Genomic DNA, 26,056 nt, shown 5'->3' on the forward strand with positions numbered 1-26,056 from the left:
AAAAAAAATTATGAAAATGTATTTCAAACATCATTACAAGTAGTAAATGTATTCAAACGTGAAGAATTATAATATTAGATTAGTTCTTGTCCTAGTATGGTAAATCATCTATATTAAAATCATAAAGGATCATGGTTCAAATTTTGTGAAAAAATCTCAAGCGTGATCAAACTAGACATGCACTGTACACAAAACATTTGTCACACAAGTCCAGGTGATGACAGAGTTCCTCATTTACAAGAACCACACCATGACCCAGTGTCCTCCTCGTTAGATGTACACTGTCTGTCGTTTGCTAAACACTTCCCCATTTCATTGTAAACGGGAGTAACGATAAATATGATTTTGGATAACAAGGATGATTAAAATATGATCAAGTATGAGTCTGCATTGTTAGAAATGGGAAATGGCACGTTGATCTGTACAAAATACACTTGAGGACAGTGGTTACTCGAAACATTACAAGAATTTGTGAAATCGTTATTGTAGCCAAAATACAAGCCTATCATGAAGTTTCCCCATAAGTGGGATCTTCATATTTAAACATGAAACCACCCACAATTCCTTCGTAGATTTCCATGGATATTATAGTTCTTGTATTGATGATTGGTTTACATCATGGAAAAAACCTATGATATAGACAGAGATATTTATCCTCCGGATGATTGTTTCTTCACATATTTTTGTGTGTGTATCCATTGATCATAAAGTCCCTTGAGAAGTCTTTCCATACAGTCACAGTCCACATATCAAAAATGTTATTGAACGTGAAATAACACGAAAACTTTGCTTATCTGTGTTCACCTCAGAAATCGAAACTGGAAGACAACAGATGTTTATTTTTACAGCTCAGATAAACGTATTATGAGCAGGATTTCGAAATGGTACAGGTGCACGCCTTGATTTGCTTGTATTTCGACTTTCTGGTGTTAGATTGGAAGCTAAAGTATTGGCAGGCGTGAACGTTCTCCCCGGCAAAGCTGCTGTTGACGGCGTGAAAATGAATGGCAGAGGCTCCACCGGAAGAAGGGCCTCGTTTCTTCTGTTGCTTTCACGCGCACTTATCACCTCTGGCAAAAATTTTGGAATGTTTTCTTTCTCGTCTTTACCTCTAGCGGTTCTTCGGCTTGTTGGTATGTTGTCTGCAAAGGCTGTCCAGCCACCCCGAGGTCGCTGTGCACTAGTCTGCGTGGACTTGTCCCTCTCTGGTTGTGTGATTTCTTGAATCAGTTGTGGCAGCTTACTTTCACTTGCTGTTTGAAGATCACTACCTGATCTAGGTTCAGTTCTGTCCCAGCCAGTTACACCAACTGTTGTATGCGACCTACGGATAGAAATGTTGGTACGCTTTGGAGGAGGTCGTGTGGGCAAAGAGGGTGGCGTGTAACACTCGGACACAGTAGGTAGGGACTGGGATACTTCTTGAGACCAGAGTTTTGGTTTATTTGGCTTTTCCGGCGACACATCCATTCTGGTCCCAGATATTGTGAACACATTTCTTCCAGCTGAGTATGCTGTATTTCCTGCAAATGTCCTCTGTCTCTCCAAGCCTCCGGGACGAATGTCGCCGTATGTACGACTCGTAACAATAGGGTGCTTTTTTTCCGGGAAGTTTGTGTTTCTGAACCACTTCATTTGTTCCCTCAAATCAGTATCTGTTGCCAATCTATGGATTCTGAAATTGACGTTACACGTTCGGGCTCTCTGTACTTCAGGCTGAAAACCAACAACAGCAAATACGGGTGTTTCAATCATAGTTATTTTAATATTAGTGGTTTGTCAAATGATGTATATCTCACAAAACTTTTTCGTCCATATTTAAATGGTTAAGTTCCACAACTTCGTGTATCCTGTGGTAATTTTAAATGCAGTCAATTCTGAAATCTAGAACAGAATGCATTGCATAGGCTTTAATCCTAAATAATTCGTCAATCTGCTCTTAATCCTTATTAAAATTCTAGCAAGTCTTTTAATGCACTCGTTTAATAACACTTCTGAATCAAATTGGCAGCTTGGGAAGCAACGGTAATACAATCCATGTGGATATTAAGCCTTCACACAACTTGTACCCGGTAATAAGATCAACCGAAATACGTACATATATAATGTCAATCGGAACATCGCTCGGACTCCTTCGTAAAGTTGAGGCCATGCGATGTCCCGCCGACGAAGCCTCTATGAAAATTGTGAAGTACATGGCCCTTGCAAGTTGCTCGGACTTGGTTCCAGCCCGTATAGTAAAAATGCTAATGTTAGTGAAACAACCAAACTATCTATATGATGTCGAGGATCACGAGTTGGAAAATGTACGGCGTATGGAGCGGGGATTTGGATGCTAGGGTGGGGATTTATGGTTCTTGTAGTACAAACGCGGTGTTTTCTAAAGTCCATACATTACATCATACATCTTATATATATTAATCAGATTACACAACAGAGAGAAATTAGACTTCAGAAATCTTAAAATTACATTCGTGTTGTGTTTAATCTTGATTATATAGCAATCGGATCACATCGCCCTTTTCCGCCGCATGCGAAAACAAAGACTCGGAATTGCGAGGGCTTTTCGATATGTAATGTGTATTGTACGATATCTCACAAGCATTCGACTCAAATGGTGAAATGAACAGGTTTGAAATCTCTGAATCCATTTTTGAAATGTCATGGTACGCTGATTTAGGTAGACCTCTGAGGCACTGACTGATGGCTGAGCTAAGGGCTTGTCGGCACTTGTAACGACGATCAGATAAGAACTTTTTTAAGTTTTGGAAAAAGTCGCATGGGGCTAGAACTGGAGAGCATGGTGGACGTGGGTGTGGCAAGACGGTAACCTTCTCCGACTTCATATAACATCTCAGTAATACCGACCTGTAACACTTTTGCCCTTCGGCACCGGAATTTGTACAGCTATACCATCACATGAGAAGAATATGTAATAAAGAACCCTCTTTGTGCTTAAGGTTCTTTTGGCAACTACGGGCCTTCTACCGTGTTTAGTTAGCCATATTTTGTTTTCAATTTTTCTTACTGGTTCGAACTAGTGAACCCATGTTTCGTCACCAGTAACAATGTTTGCAAATTGTCTTTGATTGAATTAGGGAAACATTTTGAGCAATTGCTTAGCGATTTGTACTCGTGCCCGTTTTTGGTCATCCGTCAATATATGCGGTATTCATCTGGCAGAAATCTTTTGTATTTTCAAAATACGCTTCAAAATGAAATGCGCCCGCGATAGCGATATGCCAACAGCTTTGTCAATATCACGAATCGTGTATCTGTCATCACTTTCAATTATTTCCCTGACTTTTGCATTGCCTGTTACAGGTAGGTCAGATTTTGCTGCATCTTTGACGGACTCTGTGCCAGTCAGAAATTTCTTTCTCCACTTACGAACTGTCTCGTAAGATACCTTATCAGACCCATAAACTTCCCCCAATTCAGTAAAAATCTGCATTACCGAATGACCGAGTTTTGTGTAAACTTTTATATAAGCTCTAATTTCTTCAATATTCTCAACCCGTTTCCCAACCTTAATACCGTTGGAAAGGTATTGAATCATCCACGAAATCGTGCAAAGTGTTATCGCGCTTTGGTACAATACACAGCCCTCCTAAATACAAGACCTGTTCATGATGTTGGAACAACTTTTGACCTGTCAAACTTGAAATTCCTCTGCATCATATAAGATAATTCAAACCTTTCAAAGTGGCACTTTCCTATATCCGGTTGGTTAAGCAACAATCATTATCCTTGCACTCAACCGTGAACGTGTATATCGAACTAAAAACTATAAAACTTGCTTTTGGCGTTATCCAGATCGTTCTCGAACATACTTTTTTCTGTTTTCATTTCGAATGTTGCCAATGTATTTGTTTTTAAAAGCAGCTAATTTTGGTAATTATATACTATTTGATCATTTTGAATCGTCTATAGGATAAATCGCAATATGTCCCATTTCTAACTGGATTTATTTTATGTTTCACTACCCGTTGCGGTAGCTCAGTGGTAGAGCGTTTGCCATAAGTAACAGATTCATCTCTGATATTCAAAATATTGCGTAACTAGTGTATAAATGCAAACCATGAATTCTTCCGAGTCAAAAGAAGATTTTTGCTACATTCATATGCATCATTGAGTAAAGGAAATTCAACCGATGAGTTAAGGAAATTCAACTGATGAGTAAAGGAAATTCAATCGATGAGTAAAGGAAATTCAACCGATGAGTTGTGAAAACCCTGAACATGGGAAGTGCACAAAATGTATATGTAGAGCACAGCTTATATAAGTATTCAATACATACACAAAACATTAATACCTACATTCATGAATCCATGTCCATCTGAAACGGGACTAGTCTGTCTTTTATGAATGTTGGTCACTTACAATGAGTACCGTGGACTTTCATTCGAAATAGAAGTGGGATATTGGCGAGATACGTAAACACTTGAATGTGACGATGCATAGAACATTAGTGGTTCTTGGGGGTTAAACGTTTCTAGGAAATTCTGTCCATTACTTCCACCATAAATATAACACTGCAACTACGTCACTAACTAGCTGCAATAATGTAGCCCTATCCGATTTTTTTTATTCTGACGTTTACGGGATACCCCCCCCCCCCCCAATACACTATTGCAGCTAGTCATTAACAGGCTATTCTGTAGCTGGAAACTCCTGTACGGTAAAGAAGAGCCTTGCGGAGGAAGCACTTCCTTCTCCTAATTAGGAAACGAACGGAAGCTTCAGAATGTCCACAGGCTGTTGAAAATATTAGAATCACTGTAGAGAAAAGGGAAGGGGGTATTGACCATTAAATGCGGATTCCGTCAAAGATGATATTTAGATCTCAGTCCCCTTTCTCTCTTGTAGTTATTCGATATCACCGTGGTCAAGCGACTTCGGGATACAACCATTCCTACACCGATACAATCGTGTTTTTAACGCAGAGTACAACCAACCCTTACGGCAATTTACTATCTCGAGTTATTTAGCCTATCAGGTGACGCAATGAATTCTGGTTTGAATGATATATAGCATAATAAAATTCCTGACAATAATTATTTGCCCAAAGCATTTTTTTTATTGCTGCAGAAAATTTGCAAATATATTCAGTAGTGATATTGTGTTGTTGAACAGTTTGTTATCATACATTAATTAAACACTCTTACAACCATGTCAATCCCTGAAAAGGAAGCAGAACCCATGGACCAGAAAGAGGTGGCAACCGCCCAGAACGAGGATGCGATGGAGTTGAAAGAAGATTTCATGACTCCACAGGAAATTGTAAACATTGTTTCTGCTTTCAAAGAATTGAAGGTAAAACCAAAGGCAGACACCCCTGAGGATTTTTTGCATTGGTTGGGTTCCATGGCTAATACCCCAGGATCTACAGTAAAGAAGGAACCACAAACCTATGCCATGCCTGCGAGCTATCCACTGCCACCACCTTCAAATTTTTATGGGAAACCTACAAATCAGCACTATTACCCAAGAATTTCTACTTTCTCAGGAGATGTCAAAAGTGAATCTACATATGAACTTTGGAAGTATGAAGTGGAATGTCTTATGAATGAATCCTACCATCCTGAAGCCATTCACCATGCTATTAGGAGATCTCTTAAGGGAGAAGCAAGCCATATTATTATGCATTTAGGTCCAGGAGCTTCAGTTTCTATCATTATCAAGAAGTTGGACAGCATATATGGTACAGTGGATGAGAAGGAAGATATTCTATCAGAATTCGACAGTGCTAGACAGAAAGAGAATGAAGGATGTGCTGATTGGAGTTGCAGGTTAGAGGATATTCTGAGTAAAGCTGTGCGTAAAGGACTTGTTCCCAGTGGACAATCTGAAGATATGTTAAGAACTATGTTCTTTAAGGAACTTCGGTCTACTCTAAAGGATATCAGTGGACACCTTAAGGATAAGATGCTTACTTTTGATGAACTGCATTCTGCTGTAAGAAAAGTGGAAATGGAACATCAACCTAAACCTCCCAGAGATATTACCAAGAAACAGGCTACAGCTTAGGTAGCTCAAACAGAGGAAAGCAGTGGCAGGTTTGATAGCTTGTAAGCCAAGATAAATCAACTAACAACTGAGGTGAAAAGTTTGAAGGAACAGAATTATTCCTACAACAGACAGAAGTCTCAGCAGTATGATCAACCTAGACAACTAAATAAGAAAGGACGTAAAGGAGGATCTCAGGGTTACCGTGGTAGTTATTCAGAGTTTGAGGAAGAACAGAGAAGTTACAAGCCAAGTGGACCCATTAAGTGCTTCAAATGTGGTCAAGAGGGACATATAGCTCTTGGTTGTAGAGTAAGGACAGATTTCCAGAGAAAACCTTTAAACTACAAGGAGTCAGCTTCTGGGGACGAGGGGTTGGTCCAAAGAAGGAAAGTCCCAGAAAACAGGAATTAATAGGTCAACCAAATGAGGTGTCAGTGGCTGTTAATGATATACAGTGTAAAGCTCTTTTAGACACTGGAACCACAGTTTCAACAATCAGCAAAGCTTTCTATGACCAACATTTATCGCAGACAGAACTTCACTCTATTTAATTGAAGACACTGTTAGTATAGAGTGTGCTGATGGTCAACTTTTACCATATGTTGGTTTTGTATGTGTTGACTTGACATCATATGGAGTACCAACACTAGAAAAACTTCATGATTGTTTATTGTTGGTTGTACCCAACAGTAATTATAACTCCCATGTACCAGTCTTGATAGGGACCAATATTCTTCAGAGTCTCATGGATGTCTCATTAGAGGAATGTGGCTCTAGATACTTACAGCAGGCTGCAATCCACACGCCGTGGTATTTGGTATTCCGCTGCATAAATGTCAGAGAAAAGGAATTGCAGAAGAATGGTTTTGCTTTAGGACTTGTTAAGAGTGCAGAGGCATCCAGAGTGATTATTCCCCCAAATGGTAAGATGACCATAAATGGTTTTGTGGATAAGAAGATACCATTCCCTAGGATGACTGTGATGTAGCATCAGGCTAGTAGAGCATGTGTGCCAGTTGATGTGGATATTGAAGCGACACTTCATCCCTACAATTATGATGAGCATTAAGTTATACCTGTCACCCTGAGTAAACTGACGACACAGACAATATCCATAGCACCAAGAGGAATCCTATGTGAAATCCAACCAGTTAAGGTGGCTGATACAGATGTATGCAGGGTCAAGGTCAACGGCTCTGGATGATATTCTGTCCAAGATTCATTTTCCTGATGATTTGACCCATGAGGAATCGTGACTGATTTTCAAGATATCTTTTCAGCCGATGTGACAGATATAGGGACAACGGACAAAGTTCAGCATCGGATAGAACTTGCAGATGAAAAACCATTCAAGCAGAAGTATAGGCGTATTCCACCTTCAGCCATAGAAGAAGTCAGGTCACACATCAAGGAACTACTTGCTGCAGGGATTATTCGACCATCTCACTCGCCTTTCTCCTCGAATGTTGTCTTAGTGCGGAAGAGCGATGGATCCTTGAGATTATGCATCGACTACAGACAACTTCATGCAAGGACCATCCGACATAATTATGCCTTACCGAGGACTGAGGAAATTCTGGATTCGTTGGCTGGAAACACATTTTTCAGTGTTTTAGACATGAAATCAGGTTACCATCAAATAGAAACAACAGAAGAACACAAGGAAAGGACAGCATTCACCGTAGGCCCTTTAGGATTCTACGAATTTAACAAGATGAGTTTTGGTCTTGCAAATGCTCCGGCAACTTATCAACGTCTCCAAGAACAATGCTTGGGTGATCTCCATCTTAAAGTTTGTTTCATTTATTTGGATGACCTAATCATTTTTTCTTCGTCGTTTCAGGAGCATCTTGATCGGCTTCAACTAGTTTTTCAACGGATAAGAGATTATGGTCTTAAACTTTCCCCGAAGAAATGTTCTTTCTTTATGAAAAGAGTTAAATATGTGGGACATATTGTTTCTAAGGAAGGAGTTGAACCTGATCCAGACAAGCTTGCCAAGGTAAAGAACTGGCCTACACCAACTAATTCTGAACAAGTTAAACAATTTTGGGATTTGCTGGATATTATCGTAAATTCATCCACAATTTTGCCAAAATAGCCAGACCACTCATTGACGTTATGGCAGTTGGAAAGAAATCAAGAAGCAACGCTAAACCCAAAGTAGGCTCTAGTGGCACTGGGACCAAGAACAACAACATGCTTTTGATGAATTGAGGGACAAGCTTACATCACCCCCTGTGTTGGCCTACCCGGACTTCAGCAAGCCATTTAAGCTTCACACAGATGCGTGCCAAACAGGACTGGGTGCTGTGCTTTACCAGGAGCAAGATGGATTAGACAGGGTGATTGTTTATGCAAGTAGAGGATTGAGCAAATCTGAGAAGAACTACCCCACCCATAAACTAGAGTTTTTGGCTCTCAAGTGGTCAATATATGAAAAGTTTTCGGAATATTTACAGGGTAAACCCTTTACTGTATTTACAGACAATAATCCATTGACTTATGCGCTCAGCACAGCAAAGTTGGATGCCACTGGTCACCGATGGATTTCGGCTCTTGCATCCTATAACTTCAACAAAGTGTATCGACCAGGGAAATCCAATGCTGACGCAGATGGTTTATCACGACTGGATCATGAAACATATGGTGAGGAAATTTCTGGTGACTCGATTAAAGCTATTTGCCAGATCGGACAACCATATGCGGAGACACTTTCCATCAGTGATGCTATTTGCCAGTTTTTACATCCTTTTACTGAACCTGAGGATCATATTGACTTGCAAACCATTCAAGATGCCGATCCCATCATATCTTTTTGGAAACAACAAGTTGAATCGGGTAAGAAACCTAGTAAGGATACACTAAAAACTGATTTTGATCTAATCTATTTCAGGAATTTTCCAAAGCTTTGCATCAGAGATAACATCTTATGGAGAGAGGTCAAAACAGAAGACAGGACCATTCAACAAGCAGTTATCCCTAAGTCATCCATATCAGTTGTATTGGAACAGCTGCACAACAAAATGGGACATTTGGGTAGGGATAAGACTCTTTCACTGGTTCGGCAACGGTTCTATTGGCCTAGAATGCGAACAGATGTCATTTCCTGGATTGAGAATTGTGACAGATGCATTATTTGTCGAAATGCGCATCTGGTGCATCAAAATTGGTACCGTATACGTTTTACATGCACCAAGAGTAAGCAGACTTGCCACACTGCTGATATGGTGAACATTAGAACATCACAACCGCTAGAATTGGTCTGTATGGATTATCTTTCCCTGGAACCATCAAAGGGAGGAGTTCAGAACATTCTCGTGATAACTGATCATTTCACCAAGTACGCAGTAGCAGTTCCCACTCGAAATCAACTTGCCAAAACAACTGCAGACGCCATATTTAACAACGTTATCTTACATTATGGAATTCCAGAAAAACTGCACTCAGATCAAGGTACAAATTTTTGTAACAAGATTATTTTAAAAAGAACTTTGCTTAATTCTAGGAATTTCCAAATCTAGGACAACACCATACCATCCAATGGGGAATGGAAATAGAGATTCAACAGAACTTTATTATCCATGTTAAGGACACTGCAGAATGAACAGAAAGCTGATTGGAAGAGTCACATATCTGCTTTAGTACATGCATATAACTCAACCGCAAACGAAACAAGTTTTTCTCCTTTTCATCTAATGTTTGGTAGGGAACCAAAGTTACCTGTTGATGTCCTGTTTGGAATATCTAGACCTATTGATGAGAACCAGTGAACTACCAAGTACATAACCAAGATGAAGGAGCGATTACAGGAAGCTTACAAACAGGCCCAGAAGGCTACATAGTTCTCCCAGCAACGTCAGAGGGGTAATTATGACCTGAAGGCACGTGCATCCACTTTGAAAGTAGGAGACAGGGTACTGGTGAGGATAGTGGCCTATGACGGAAGATATAAGATTGCGGATAAGTGGGAAGACAATCCTTATGTCATACGAAATCAAGACATTCCTGTCTACAAGGTTAAGCGGGAGGATGGCGAAGGCAAATGTAGAACACTACATAGGAATCTCTTGTTGCCGATAGGATCCAAATTTTCAACGGTTCCACCTCCACCCCCTAAACCTGTGAGGAGAAGGAAAGCAGACAGAAAATCAGAAGTATAACTTCTAATGATACTGTTTCTATTTCTGATTCAGAAAGTGAGTTTTCTTTTGTAGGTCTCCCTACAGTGATTTACGAGAACTCCGTTTAAAGTTCCTCCTGTCGAGATGGTGACGACCAGTCGTCGATAGGAGATGCTCCGGATGTTGATCCAGAGGAGGACGTTCCTCGTCAGGATGATGAGACTGAGGATAAGCATGACGGTGATGATGATGAAGTTAATCATGGTGAAGAAGTTGATCATGGTGACCATGATGATGATGTTCAGCCTTCCATAACTGCAACACCACCAATCCCAGTTCCAAGACGATCAGCAAGGAACAAGATGAAACCCGCTTGGACAAAGGATTTTGTGATGATGAACCAGACAGTGCCTGAGTGGTTGCAGAGAGCAAAGTTCATGAAGGATTGATAGATAAAGGTTCCTTTAAATGGATTAGATTCTTCAGTATACCAGATGGCACTTGTGAACATTGTATCAGCATCACATTGATTTTAACTTGTAAATTAGAAGTACTTTTATGCTGTTTGAATTGTTTACTAAGTATTTGCATTACGGTGAGCAAAAATATCTGGTAATTATTTACTTTTTTAGTATATTTACAACTGTCCAGGTGAATGACGCGGACGTCATTCTGTAACTGGGGGGAGGTTGTAATAGTATTAGGTTTTGATAATCCATTACTGACAAATATGTGTTTTTATATTCATACATATTTAGATCTTAGATCCACCCGTTTATTTACACCACTACACAAAGGTACACTTACAACTTATATACTTTGAGGACCGATCGGAGTGTGGTCATTTTGTATGAAGGGTTTTTATTGGTCAGTGATTGTCAAGTTGCATTTGGTTGGTTTTCTCGGTTCTATAGTTTTACAGCCAGTTTTGAGTATCTGAATATTATTCAGAAGCTAGTTAGACATACATTTGAATAGACGTGATTTTGAGAAAGAGTTAATACTGACAGCAGACTACAAAATCCTTGATTTCTGGTAAGTAACATATTTATACTAATTCCTATTGCTACTAGTTAATTAAAAGTCTATTCTGTATATTTGCAATATAAACTTCCCATTTGCACTTTTACTAAATGACTGAAAGAATGAATGAATGAGTCAAAATTATTCATTATATTGATTAAAGAATTCAGTTATATATATTACTATATTGTAAAGTGATATAAATCAGTTTACATAGATTTAATGCTTGTCAAAAGTATTTGATGACTTTGTTCAAAATGAGCAATTAGATATTTAGTTTAATTTATGAAAGTGATTTTACATTGTACATACATGGTACTTTATTGAATTATAGAGTCAATCCTTAAATCCTGATGATATTGTCCGAGCTGTAAATTCACTGAGGGAAGCTTCTTCCCATAGAAGGGTTTTATTTCGTTAATTACTTTATATCAATATTCACGGAGAAATTATTTTTGCAAAATGACGTATCTTTAGAGTTATCTCCCTTAAATGATAAACGTATCTTGATGGAAATCAGTAAGATTAAATATCGTTTAGGATAGGCTTTGACTGTTAAGTTAGTATTATATCGTTGTTTTATCATATTTCAGGGCTATCTTTAGTAATATACTGTCAAGTCCAATCACTGTGTCCGAATAAATATATATCGAGACCTGAACCCTACAAGCGTTGCGTTATTCTTGTTGGGAGAAACCCTGTTGCACAAATGTTTCTGATATCTACATTTTCATCCATATTTTATAAGGAAGTCAGCCATTATGACGATGTAGAGTACTAAACTAAATACTTAATTTTTTTAAAAATAGATTTAGAATACCTTTATAAATTTTTTGTCACCAAAAAAAAACCAAACCCCAATGTAGGCCGTTTCGGAAACTGACATGACGTCACTGTGACCTAATTCGTAGCTATATAGACAAAACGATCGGCTGTATATTTTTGCGCCGTAGTAGAATAAAGTTCTCGTGTATGTTGCAGGGTATACAACATCCTTGGTCTCAAAATGTTGTTCGAAATACACGCCTCGGCTTTTAAATTTCAAAACATTTCTCGACCACCGAGGCACAGGGGCCAAGCCTGTTTTTAGCCTGAACTTTACGATACCATAAATATTAAATATCTATATTTATGGTATCAGAGTTCAGGCCCAAAACGGGCCGAGTCCCTGTGCACGGAGGTTATCGTACAACATGCATGCATGTATGTGTCATACCTTTCACTTCATTTTTGTGTTGTAGCGTAACAAACATTCCGATCAAGTATTCATCTTATTTGTATGAAGTGGCGATAAGACATACTAAACTCCCCAATGGTATTTTTAAAATAAAATGTAGAATCACATTTTTCTGCAAAATTATTGGTAAATTTCAAACTATTGAATTGGAAGTTTTTAAAAATACTACTTAGCTTTTCAATAAATTTGATCAGTTCCAGTCTCCTCCTATTAAACTTTTCCATTTTCAGCACTAATTTCAACAGTCAGCAAACTCATACAGAAATATCATCAGGTACTGGTATTTATTATTCTCCAAGACAAATTGCATGTATTGATATTAATACAGATTCAGCAGTTTCTATTACAGATTTTTGGATACAAAGAAGCCCCCCCCCCCCCCCCCCTCTCAGAAAATACAACAAGAGTCCAATTTAGACCCAGAATCTCAGTTCAAAACAGAGTACCAGTAATATTTCATTCGTATTCCAAAACAACAGCATGATATGAAGGGAGGAAATAGGAGTTAACAGACAAGTCGAAGGCAGTGTTGTCCTCGCTGTGGGTGTGGAATATGACTTTAACCTTTGTAGGTATTCCTGTGGCTTCATGGAAAGACTCAGTCACCGGCTCTTTTCCAAGGTTAATGGCAACCAGGAACCCTGGAAATCCCTCAGCCTTTCTGGTGTACATCAAGAGATTGCCATCCCTGAAAACATTCATCTGTCCCCACTGGAACGACTCCTTTTCTCGAAGTTTTGCAAGCTCTTTGTACACTTTTAGAGTACTGAAATCATTCCCAACAGCACTTTCAGTCTGAAACACAAAGTATGAAAATATTTAACTTTGACAGTTTCATATTTTGAATCATGATTGATATCAAATATGCTCAAGTTCAATTACAATTTCTTTACCTCAACATTAACTTGCTTAAAATTAAGATTCATTTTAATCCATGGTTCGATATCGGAAAACTCTTTTCCTTCGGAACTCCACTGCATAGGTGTCCTATACTTCTTGGGTTCAGCTAAGGTAGTACTGTCAGTCATTCCTATTTCAGTTCCGTAGTAGTTAAATGGAACTCCTGGCAGTGTGGCTTGCAAAGTCAGCATAACTTTCACTTGTTCTGGCAGGACTTGATTAGCTAAACGACTGGAATCTTTATCACTATACTGAAATTGGAAATGTATTTTCATTAGTTTTCTACGCAGAATTCAGTGTACTCAACTTGTTTCATTTATCATGCATTAGAAACTTGCTAACCATCCATCCAACTCTTTTGGAGTTGACATCCATCAGTTTGGTCTCAATGCGTTCAGCCAGGGATGCCCCATTTTCTGACATTGGGGTGACTCGTACAATGTTAGCACCAGAATCAAAGTACATCTTTGTGGTATTTAAATCATCCTTGGCAGTGACTACAAGGACCTTCTCTCTTCCTGGCTTGGTATTGTAGGAATCCAGTACAGATCTCCAGGCACTCAAAAGCTTCAGGTTCTCTGGGTGGTTCAAGGTCTGGTTGTGCTCAAAGTCATCATAAGCCTGAAATGTCAGATAAATAAGGGAGTTATTTCAATTGGTTGAAAATCATAATCAGCAACATTGGATAATTGTAACCGGTTGACTGATGATCGACAAATAATCACAAATCAGTAACCATTCGTCTTGATTAAGTACAAGATTTTATTCAGATGGGGCAATTTTTGATTGGTGGAAGGACAATGGAATTTACTTTCCAAGACTTGCAGCTGTAGCCAAAAAAATACTGGCTATTCCTGCCTCAGACTAGTCATTTCAAAATAATCCTCAACTTTCAGTTTCACTAAAGGCTTTCCTTTTTGACCAATTTGATTTTCCCACACACATATTGAAAATCCGTGTAATGATAAATTATTAATTCATTTCATTTTTATTAGCAATTTAGATTCTTCAGCTTAAAATATTCTGTGGATATTCTAGTGATGTAATGATCTAGAACAAACCCTGCTTACCATATTAACCTAACATTTTGTGTGTTAAAATGGCTGACAACCACATCTGAGAGGTTATATGATGGAAACAAAAGCTAATATTCGGAATAATAAATGAGAAAAAGAAAGATAATTGTAGTATTTTGCCAATTATAATTAATCATTAAATCTCAAATAGATTGTTGGAAATCGACCACCTTTTTTGACACGATTGACTATAAATTGATCAACAACACATTTCATACATTGAATCTTCATCATTCATCTTTAACATCAATTTCATTGTGCATAAAAACAAAATTTCTTTGCAATTTCTTACATTTCCTGCTTTTCCAGTAATCAGAATGTCATCTCCAAGATTCTCATCCTCATACAGATATTCAGCATTCAGAACATGGAAACCATCCACTCCTTTGTCAAGCCAGAAACGCAAGATACCCTGTGTAGAAAGTCATAATTAATCCATGATTTCTCTCTCTTTCTCTCTATTCTTGATAAATCTAATGAAAGATTGAGCAAAGACCAAATTCATTGTATATACCTCCAGTTCTTTCCTAACATCAGCATTCCAAAGATTAAGGTCAGGTTTGTCACTTTCCAGCTGATGGAGGTAGCATTCTTTCCTGGTGTCATCATATGTCCACGTCCTGCCTCCTTTAACACTCCTCTAACATCAACATCAAATATGACATTAACTTCTTTTACAAATAAAACCACTCTAAAATCACACACAAAAAACACACACACAAAGTGACAAAACTATTTTCATTATTTCCTCTTTTTTACCGACATCAGGATTTTAAAGTATAAAACCTTTTACAGAAAATTGAACACAGCTTTATCATTATCTTAGGCCATTTCAACTTAATTGATAGATTATCATCCCCGCCCGCCCCTCAAAAATCGGCCCACCCGGATTTTTTTATTTTGCGGAACTTGCGATTTCCGGAAAATTTTCCATGTCTGACTCTGGTATTTACACATCTTATTTACATTTCCGGTATAGCAACATGAAGAAAATAGATCGTATGGTTTTCTCAATTTCTTACAGGCATAAATGAAAGGAAGGAATTAATATTCTTCATATCTTGAAGAAGTTTGGTATTTTTCTATGTTTGAAATTAAAGCTTCACCTGGAATTCGTCTGTGAAATAAGCATAGATTGACATCCATCTGGCATTAAATGATGCACTTCTGTTGACAAAAACTTGTTTGTCATTAATATTTTTCTCAGAAAATAATAATTAAAAAATAAAATCCTCCCACCCACCCCATACTTTTTGGTGACCCTGGATGATAATCTACTAATTAAGTTGAATTGGCCTTATGTCAGCAATGTCAATATTTAGCAAAGGTGATCTGCTTATTTGAAAATTACCAATAACTACCTTTTCAGCCAAATATCAAATAAATCTTCCTACTGATTTTTCCACCCTTGTTTCAAAAAGTTGTTGGTCACTAAAGGAAACGAACAGAGAAACTCGATATTTACCCAGTTGTTAGGATAACTTCCACTATTTGGATCACATGCTTCCCAGACATAGAAGTCTTTATAAATGCCTTCCTTCTTCTGACTCTTCATAAACCACTCGTTCTTCTTGCCAGTGTGATTGGGAATAAAGTCCATAATTATGCGCACTGAAACAGATATCAAGTACTAATTGTAACAAAGTAAAAAAAAAACAACAACAACCAAATTTCAGAAGATACAAAATAAAATTTTGCAATATTTACATTTCTGATGTTTCTGTCTTTGATATCTTTTATCAATTATAATGCCATTACCTCATGAATGAAGTTGTAAACAATGTACCTATGAAGCTTGATAAATATAGTATGTGTTCATATTAGATTTGTCCTTTGTATACCATTGAAAAATGATACTATGAACACATGCATGTAAATATTTGAGAACTTAAGATTTTGTGAAGAAACGTTTTCTAGCAAATGGGTAGGATATCTAAAATCTGTCTGGTGAAACATACTTTCCTTTTTCTTGCTGGCTTTACGGAGCTGGTCAAAATCTCCCATTGTCCCGAACAATGTGTCCACTTTCTTATGGTCAACAACAGCATAGTTGTCATCATCATCACTTTCATATATCGAGTTAATGTAGAGGACCTTATTTCCAATCTTCTTCAGATAGTCCAGACGAGCCCCAATACCTGCAAATTTTCAAATTGAATTACAACATCGATATTCCCACCCCATTGCAGCACAGGGTAACGGGGCTTTCACTGTGTTTGATATTTTTATTTCCTATCTAGGCAATGTTATTTAAATATTTTTGCACGTTTAATTTACCAAACACAGTAGCTCAGTGGTAGTGTTTGCTTCGTAACTAAGGAGTCAAAATAATTGATGATCCAATGGTCTGGGGCCAATAAAATTTGGATTTGGGCTAGTGCTTTGTATGGTGCATGTCCCTTGGGGCTGGTTAGTTTAAATACTTCAAAGTTCCTCAATAATCAGACTAGTAAATCTGAGATGTGTCAAAGTTTTAATGCTTGGAAAATAATTATTTCACTTCTGCTTAATTGTACTGTGAATAACACAATGTACATAAATTCACAAATGTTTTTATAAACGAGTTGTCTTAAGCGGAGTATACAATCCTCAGATGATTTTCACTTAAACTTAGAAAATAGTCGGCATCATCTTGACCTTTTTTTGTCCTTTGTGAAAATGTAATGCCACAGGATTGTACCTTTGTGTGAAGTGTAACAGTGTTCTAATTCAGAATTCATGTGGCTTGTACCTTTGAGTGAAGTGTAACAGTGTTCGAAATTAACCATAGACCGAGTCTATGTCAAATGACACTGGTCTATGCCAATTGTAATTGAGATAGACAAAATTGTCTATGCCAATTTTCTAGGTTTTAAAAAGCAATGAGTTATCCCAAAGAACCCCGGCCAGTTGTTGTCTGATAAACATTACGAGGAAAGGAGGATATTGTAATGAAAATGGAAAGAAAATGTTTTCTAAGTACATTAGAAGTAAATAACAATGTTTTGAATTTGTGTTATTTTTTTTTTCAATGTTGTGGTCTACGCCAATATAATACGGTTTGTCATCTTGTTTTGGCATAGATCCGTGGTCTACACCCAAGTTTTAAACCAATTTTGAACAATGGTGTAAAGGAATCATCTGACGATTTCCGATTTACCCCGGGTTAGAATATATGAACAATACTGATCCTACATACATAAATTTTAGTTGCAATTATTAACCTTAATTATATCACTTACATGATACATCTAAATGGATATAATTTGTTTAAAGTGTTTTATGTCTATTGCATTATGTACAGTTAGAATGAAACCATTTATAAAAGATTTTCTTCTTCTTTTTATCAGTATGAACGTTTATGGGCATTAATAATCCACCCAAAAAAGGGGGAAAACATCAAAGCAATACAGGTATCCGAATTTTAATCAGCAAATAGATATAAATAGAAATAAGAGGAAAAGACATTATCAATGTTCATAAATACTTCTACATATAGATAGTTTTTTCTTTTTCTATCTAGTATCTTTATTGATTATAATTCAGATACCTGTGGGCGAAACGTTCCGCACTCCGGCAAAGGATTCGCCCGAGTCTTTCCGAAGTGTCTGTGTTTGCAATTCGGAAAGCCTCGGGAACCAGGCTTGCTCCTTGGGGCAATGGGGGGTAGGGGTGGGGACTGTAAAATTAAGCATTAGGCTAATCCATTCTACATAAACGTGTAATTTACCTTTAATATCTCCTACTCCGTCCCCTTCTTTTGCTGCACCTTCTGGTTTGGGGCTCGAGTCTTGAAAGGATTGTGGGAATATTTCGTACGCTGCCTCTTTGTCGTACCATTTTAGGTCGGGTCGATATGGGCATTTCGGTGCCAGAACAATGATAACAATAGCGGCTACCAACATTGCGAGCCATCCTGCCCAGAAGACGATGAGCAAAATCAGTCGCACTTTTTTCCAGAAAGGGTCGTCGGCATATTGCATCAACTCCTCCTTCCCCAACCCCGTGAAACTCACGTCGTCGCCCGACCCGCATTCTATGGCGACATGTGGATCGATTTCCTTTCCCCCGTTGATAAATTGTGCCTTAGGGTCTAAATCTGGTTCTACTGCGGCATCATTTAATGGCGTCTTCTCTTCGTTATTTGTGTTCACATCTGCCATCTTCCTTCTTTCTTTTTGACCTTGGAAATGTGTTCGTTACTAGTCTGATGCAACCGGATTTGGTGTGGTAATGGATTATTCCATATATTTAGGGTTTCGTAGGCATTGATGTTTATGTTTTTTATGGTCACATATATTTGTATCTCAGAAATTATACAAGCGAATGAGTATTTCAGTAATATCTTATCAAATGAATTGTTTTTACTGATGGAGACGAAATATTTTGGGGATTTATTTATACCGATTAAATGTTAATACCCCATGAATGGAATCGTCCTACATGGGCCTCAAAGGGGGAAAAGAGGGGGAGGGGGACAGAGGGGATTAGTTAATTTGCAACACCTGGATACCTCTTCTACAGGAATAACCCAATGAATTCATATTTCAATATAGCTTATAGGCTACTTTCTTACTGAAAACTCACAAATGACATCTTGGAGGTGGTGACAATGACTATGTTCAAAGACTCTCTCTCTCTCTCTCTCTCTCTCTCTCTCTCTCTCTCTCTCTCTCTCTCTCACACACATGCACACACACACACACACACACACACACACACTGAAATAGGCCTACTGAAGAAAACAATTATAAATGTCAGTATCTAATTGTGATTCAGGTAAAAAGAATAATGATAAGGAATAAAAGAGTGGTTCAATATGCCTATAGACATACACAAAACCAGTTAATTATCAAATGAAATCCCAGGTTCTGGGGGAGATCATATCTCATGTACAGGAGACTGACAAGTATATATATCGCCTTACTGATTGTCCAGCTGTGTTCATTCACATACGGGGGACATTTTTGACACCCATTGTCATGGTATTTACATTTTGACAGCACACCGCATGTACTTAAAAAAAGGGGGGTTTGCGGAGGTTACTAACACACACCCCTATTAAGTTGTACATTTTTACTAAAAATAGTCGTTTTGCCATTCTGTAATCTTCAACACACGGGAGGGAAGGGGATGTACTTTGGGTCGCATCCCCCTTCTGAAAATTTGTCCCTGTACAATGACATGCATGCAATACTTGCATATTTATTTGTATGCACACCCATGGAGCAATTCATACCACATTCTGCATTACTCTCCATAAATGAATAGATATTATTGATTCAATATCAAAAATATCTATTTCATGATACAAAATGTATTCGTATTTACATGCTTGACCCTAACTGAGCCACTTCGTTAGATATACTCAACCGACAAGCAGCCCCATTGTCATCATGCTACAAATCCTTTTTATATAGAAATGTTCAAGCGTTTCAGTAAGTAAGTAAATTTTAATTAAAGTCGGTATTATATATAATCAACAAGTCAACACATGCTCTGTAGAGCTTTGTAACCGACTAACACATATATATCAAAGATAAAAGACACATAGCACGCATGTATACATTTATATACACACACATATCACAGGTGCACAACTTAATTAGACACATGTGACATATAGCACGCATGTATACACAGACATATCACAGATTAACAAAAGAACACACATAAAATAAACATGTACAGATAGGAAGGCATTTATTTCAGATTTAGAGGAAGAAATAAAAACACTACAATCAAGAGTGGATGTACATAAAAATCAACAGTAAAATTCAGACAAACTCTCAATTTTTGTTGCAAATAATGCAAAAAGCACAAACTATTTTAAATAGAAAGCTGGATGAATAGTCATAAGAATTTAATGAACACTGTTAATATGAATATAATTGAAATCAATAAAGATAGTAAATTAAACTAAATATTCAAAAATTCACTCTGCATGCAGAATAAACTAGAAAAAAGAAAGATTTACTAAGCCATGCAAACACACTACATAAAAAGCTGCATAGATAAAAAGAGAAGTTCTAAGCAGCATATAAAGCTAAGTACGCTGAACCTAAGATCTGCATGATTTACAGTTACATGAGGGGCCAGACCAAGTGGAAGAAAAACCATTGATTTGATTTAAGGTGGTAAGATGTCTAGTTTCATCTTGCAAAGAGTTCCAGATCTTAGGAGCACTGTACCTAAAGGATTGCAACCCATACCTGGTTGTCCTGAAACTGGGCACAATGGCAGCATTTGTATATCTAAAACTGTAAGGATCTTTAAGTACAATGATGTCATGAAGAAAGAGAGGGCTGGATTTGTTTACAGTTTTCTATACAAGTTTCTATAGGCAGTGCACGCATACGCCTTACTTTTAAGGTTGGAAGAAGAGATTTTCTGAGGCCATTAATCATATATTGATACATAATCATTATATATGAAACGAAGGGCCCTTTTCTGTAGTTTTTCCATTTTTATGGTATTCTTTTCAGAGCAAAAGTGCCAGGTAAAGTGGCAGTAACTAAAATTTGATAAAACAAAGATTGTGTCTTATTCTTTTCAAAACATTTAGTTACTCAGCTGCCTTCCTACAGATGTCAGCAATATGGGAGTTTAATTGAAAATTTATGGTCTCCCCTAATAGTTTAACCTCCGATTCCCTACGTAGAATAGTTTCTCCTATCTAAATCTTTGCTTCTCTTTCCTACTGAGATTGCCTGGAATTTGTCAGGGTACGTTGCCTTCATTTTGTTGCAATTAATTGATCCAGTTTAAAAGGGATAGGCTATCATTTCCAAAGATGGTCTTTAAAATATCTGCTCTTTTTTTTTTCATGAGCATAAGATACAGTATTGTCATCAGCATAATTATAAATGGAAGAGTCGAAGACAAAGCCGAAAATATCATTTATAAAGATATTAAACAGTATTGGTCCAAGTATCGAGCCCCGAGGGACACCTTTGAAAACTCACGGTTGAAATGAACTAGAAAACTCCCCAATTTTCACATATTGATACCTCTCACCGAGATAACTATCCAGAAGACTTTACAAGGCTTCGTTTCCAAGATCGTAGTGTTTTTAAGTCTTAAGAGAAGCAAATCATGGGGGAGACAGTCGAAAGCCTTGGAGAGATCCATAAGAATGGCGGCTACATACGTATTCTCATGATCCAAAGGTGGACTGAAAGCAGCAGGGAAAAGGCATATTGTAGAATATGGGCCCAAAATATTCAGAAAGCTGTATATGGATAACTCTGGCAAAACACTGTTACTCACTGGTCTATCCTGTATCTATAGACAGCTGTTTTCCTTATGAATAGGACAGACTTGGCTTTCTTTAGTGAATTGGGGAAGACGGTGTTTTCTATGGCCTTATTCATAAGACATGCTTTAAACCATTAGCGTTTAATTAGCTATAGATAGCACAGCTCGTCTTAAAATGATGGTATTATTGCCCTTATATTTGTCAAAAACAGCTTAATTGTTTCGAATTGGGTTCCCCTTCACACCTCTCTATGAAATATTTATTTAGAGATTGCCTTTGAGCTTCTTTGACGTAATTTCAGTCGTGAACAACACAGGCTCTATTGGTGATCGAGCTGTATCAGAGACATGTCTACATAATCACATTTCCATTGTGTGCAACAAATTGTAATGATAGTCATTTCTTCATGAATGCGCTGCAGTTGTGAACAATGTGCGTATGAATCTTGATAAACATACTACGTCTTTTTTAACGGCTGAGAATTCCAACAAAAAATGAAAATTAAAATGTGAATTTAAGGTTTTGAAATACATGAGAGTAAGAACTGCAACTATTCACATACTTCATAAGCTGACGTAAAGCGTTGCAGTTCATTTTAAACCTCATTTATTTTCAGATCTTGTCTCCGTCAATATATCCATTGGTAGTGTGTGCGTGTGTATGAATATTGCATGCAAACTGAACTTGAAACATAATTAAAGTTTCTTGCACGAGATTAATCCCATAAGATTAATCGTATCGTGAATACCGCCCTTTTTATCTGTCAACATGATGATGCGTCTTCAACAGAAAATGTAATTCACATTTACCATGATCTTTCATACATACGATTAAGACATCCTTTACGGAGAGAGAGAGAGAGAGAGAGAGAGTTGTTAGCTAAAGCTATCACTTCTAGTCCTTGGTCGGTGTCGAGTTGAAACAGTATATTAGGTACATGTTTAAATGAGCAAGTGCTGCTGGTGAATGACCTCGGTATCTAATTTGATTGTAAATGAATTTCACTAACATCTCATAACACCAGAAGGTGCAAGAAAACATTGGTTGGGGATATATATTTATCAATATTATTGCAATATACCACCAGCTATATATATATATATATATATATATATGGCATTACATGTACGTATATAAAAAACGTCAAATCAGTTCGTTGTTTCCTCAATTTGTATACGGAGTCCCAGGACTGAGCTGTATTTATAAATGCATTTCACATAAACATGGTAATCTTATATCATTTTTGTCTTGTCCTATATTAACTTTATACTGTAGGATGTAATATATTATTTTTGTACTATATCCACTTTATACTGTAGGATACAACCAGTTTTATTCAAGGTACAATATAATACTAAACCATGTTATTGGGGGGTGTTAGGTGTTACCGTAGATAAAATGGTTTAATTTACGCTTCAGAAAAACGCAAAGTGTAATCACCGATGTCAAACGTCATTTGGATACAACCATTCCTACGCAGGATACAATCATGCTTTTAACGCAGAGTACAACCAACCCCTACGACAATTTACTATGGAGAGTGTAGATGTCCGTGAGGAAGGGATAGAAAGTGGCCCATATATTTCTTTATACAGATAATTCTTAAGAATTATATAGCCTATCAGGTGACGCAATGCAATCACTCAGATCCCATACCACTTGCTAAAACACTTCAACAGTTAGAAAATTTCGTGTAAATTGGTCTCACTCGTTCGTTTTCTTGATTGTTTTTTAGAAAACAGAAAAATCCACCTAGAATTCAATTACATCAGTTAAAAGACAACATCATTACAAATGTATACCATAAACGCCAGGAAGAAAACTTTGCAATTAAGATGATAATTAATGATACATGTAATTAAAATACAATGTATAACAACGGATACAACCATTCTATGAAAGTCTAACACAGAATACAACCATTCCTATTACAATGACAATTTGCAACAAGGCATGTGTTTTTAAAATGTCTTTTGTGATGTCATGTGGCGTTTTCGCTATACTTTTAAAATTTGATATTGGACTTCGTTGTTTATTACAAGATATACGACGTAAATCATAATTGTTCCAAAAGGAAGAAAACTTTCAAAAAGGTTTTAGTACTATGTTCCATGTCACCATTTTCAATAGCATGTAAACCACACGGGCCAAGCTCGTTGTGTTATTATCACAAATCTTATTGTACTATACTGTACTATTTTCACGCAATTAACTAGATGACCTACTCAAGTCCTATGTAACATTGTTTAGAAAACTTCTATGTTCAAAAGGGGCTAAAACTCATAGAAAATCAAAACAGAATTTCTTGCGATAATGCACATGTACATAGTATGTCTATGTCAAATACAAAGTTACATGATATTTTCTTTCAGTGGTTTCAGAGGAGTTGAACTGATAAACTTTCAGTGGTACATTTAATTTTGGCAAATTTCAATTCAAAGGGGCGTAACTCCCAGAAAAAAAATCAAATCAGAATTTCCTGCGAATATGCACCTTTTCAAAGTATGCCCTTATCATTGGATGGTTCTAAGTATTCACAGAAGATAGTGACATTTTTTGCTAATTATTTATACTTAATAAGTTTTTTGTTATTGTATTCATTCATATGCTCTCATAGTTTTTTGTATCGCTCCACTTTATATTTGTATTTCAAGTTGATTTTGTTATGTCTTCATGTTCATCTTTTGAAGAATAATTTTTCAAAGTATGCCCTCATCATTGGTTGGTTCTATGTATTCACAGAAGATTGTGACATTTTTTGCTAATTTTCTATACTTTATAAGTTTTTTGTTATTGTATTCATTCATGTGATCTTATAGTTTTTTGTATCACTCCACTTTATATTTCAAGTTGTATTTGTTATGTCTTCATGTTCATCTTTTGAAGAATAATTAATGCCCCCCCCCCCTCCCCCGTCAGACTCATCTTATCTCATATGCTTTAAATTTGACTGCATCAATATTATGTGTTTACAGGAACAGAGAAAAAGCATTCTAGCATTATGTTTCCTTTCTTTTTTTTGGGGGGGGGGTCTGAAAGTTATTGAAATAAACAAGAGATGTTTGTAAAACACATATGCCCCCCATGGTGCAAAATTGAAAAGGGTTATACACACACCTCATTTAATTGATAGTATTATCATCAATTCAAAATATTGAGCAGACAATATCTTCCTATGTCAAGAGTGAATTGACCATGTGACCTAAAATTCAATAGGGGTCATCTACTCCTTATGCTGTACCAGTGTACCAAGTTTGGTACGTGTCAATCAAGCAAATAATTCTTAAAATATAGGAGACAATATATTACTATGTCCAGTTCAACTATTGACTTTTGACCTCAAAATCAATATGGGTCATCCTCTCCTGAAGATGTACCAGTGTACTAAGTTTGATGTCTGTCAAGTAAAAGGGTTATCAAGATATTGAGTGGACAGTATATTACTATGTCCAGTTTGACCCTTGACCATGTGACCTAAAAATCAATAGGAGTCATCTTCTCCTGAATATTCTGAAGATATTGAGCAGACAGTATATTCCAATGTCCAGGTTGACCCTTGACTTTAAACATGTGACCTCAAAATAAATAGGGATCATCTTCTCCTGAAGATGTACCAGTGTACCAAGTTTGATGTCTGTCAAGCAAAGGGTTCTCAAGATATTGAACGGACAGTATATTCCAATGTCCAGTTTGACCCTTGACCATGTGACCTCAAAATCAACAGGGATCAACTTCTCCTGAAGACGTACCACTGTAACAAGATTGATGTCTGTCAGGCAAAGGGTTCTCAAGATATTGAATGGACAATATATTCCTATGTCCAGTGTGACCCTTGACCATGTGACCTCAAAATCAATAGGGGTCATCTTCTCCTGAAGACGTATCAGTGTACCAAGTTTGATGTCTGTCAAGAAAAGGGTTCTCAATATATTGAACGGACAGTAAATTCCTATGTCCAGTTTGACCCTTGACCATGTGACCTCAAAATCAATAGGGGTCATCTTCTTCTGAAGATGTACTGGTGTACCAAGTTTGATGTCTGTCAAGCAAAGGGTTCTCTAGACACTGAATGGTCAGTATATTCCTATGCCCAGTTTGACTCTTGACCTTTGACCATATGACCTCAAAATCAGTAGGGGTCATCTACTGCTTACGATGTACTAGTGTGCCAAGTTTGATGTCTTTCAAGCAAAGGGTTCTCGAGATATTGAGCGGACATTATATGCCTATGTCCAGAGTAGATTGACCCTTGACCTTTTCACCTGAAAAACTATAGGGTCATCTTCCACTCATAACCAACCCACATATGAATATCATTATCATCAAGTGAATGGTTCTCAAGATATTGAGCGGACAACATGTGGTCTACAGACCGACCGACCGACCGACAGTTGCAAAACAATATGCCCCCTCTTTTTCAAAGGGGGGCATAAAAATAACATCATTA

The 26,056-nt window shown here is 37.2% G+C and overlaps 1 protein-coding gene and 1 long non-coding RNA gene across 2 annotated transcripts; one reads left to right on the forward strand and one right to left on the reverse strand.

The window, feature by feature from the left end:
- Positions 1-9,133: 9,133 nt before the first annotated feature.
- Positions 9,134-11,820, forward strand: LOC130054567 (uncharacterized). Its single transcript, XR_008802861.1, has 2 exons — positions 9,134-9,468; positions 10,230-11,820. It is a non-coding gene; the product is annotated as an uncharacterized LOC130054567 (long non-coding RNA).
- Positions 11,821-12,661: 841 nt separating this feature from the next.
- LOC125650694 (neutral and basic amino acid transport protein rBAT-like) lies at positions 12,662-18,592 on the reverse strand. Its single transcript, XM_048879172.2, has 8 exons — positions 18,082-18,592; positions 16,331-16,510; positions 15,838-15,983; positions 14,887-15,012; positions 14,665-14,784; positions 13,639-13,917; positions 13,290-13,547; positions 12,662-13,191 (listed from the first exon to the last, which is right to left on the reverse strand). Exons 1-8 carry the CDS (start codon positions 18,512-18,514, stop codon positions 12,853-12,855), a joined length of 1,881 nt encoding a protein of 626 aa, XP_048735129.1. The 5' UTR covers positions 18,515-18,592; the 3' UTR covers positions 12,662-12,852.
- Between the last annotated feature and the right edge of the window lie 7,464 nt (positions 18,593-26,056).

This window comes from Ostrea edulis, chromosome 5 (assembly GCF_947568905.1).
Source record: "Ostrea edulis chromosome 5, xbOstEdul1.1, whole genome shotgun sequence".
NCBI lineage: Eukaryota > Metazoa > Mollusca > Bivalvia > Ostreida > Ostreidae > Ostrea > Ostrea edulis.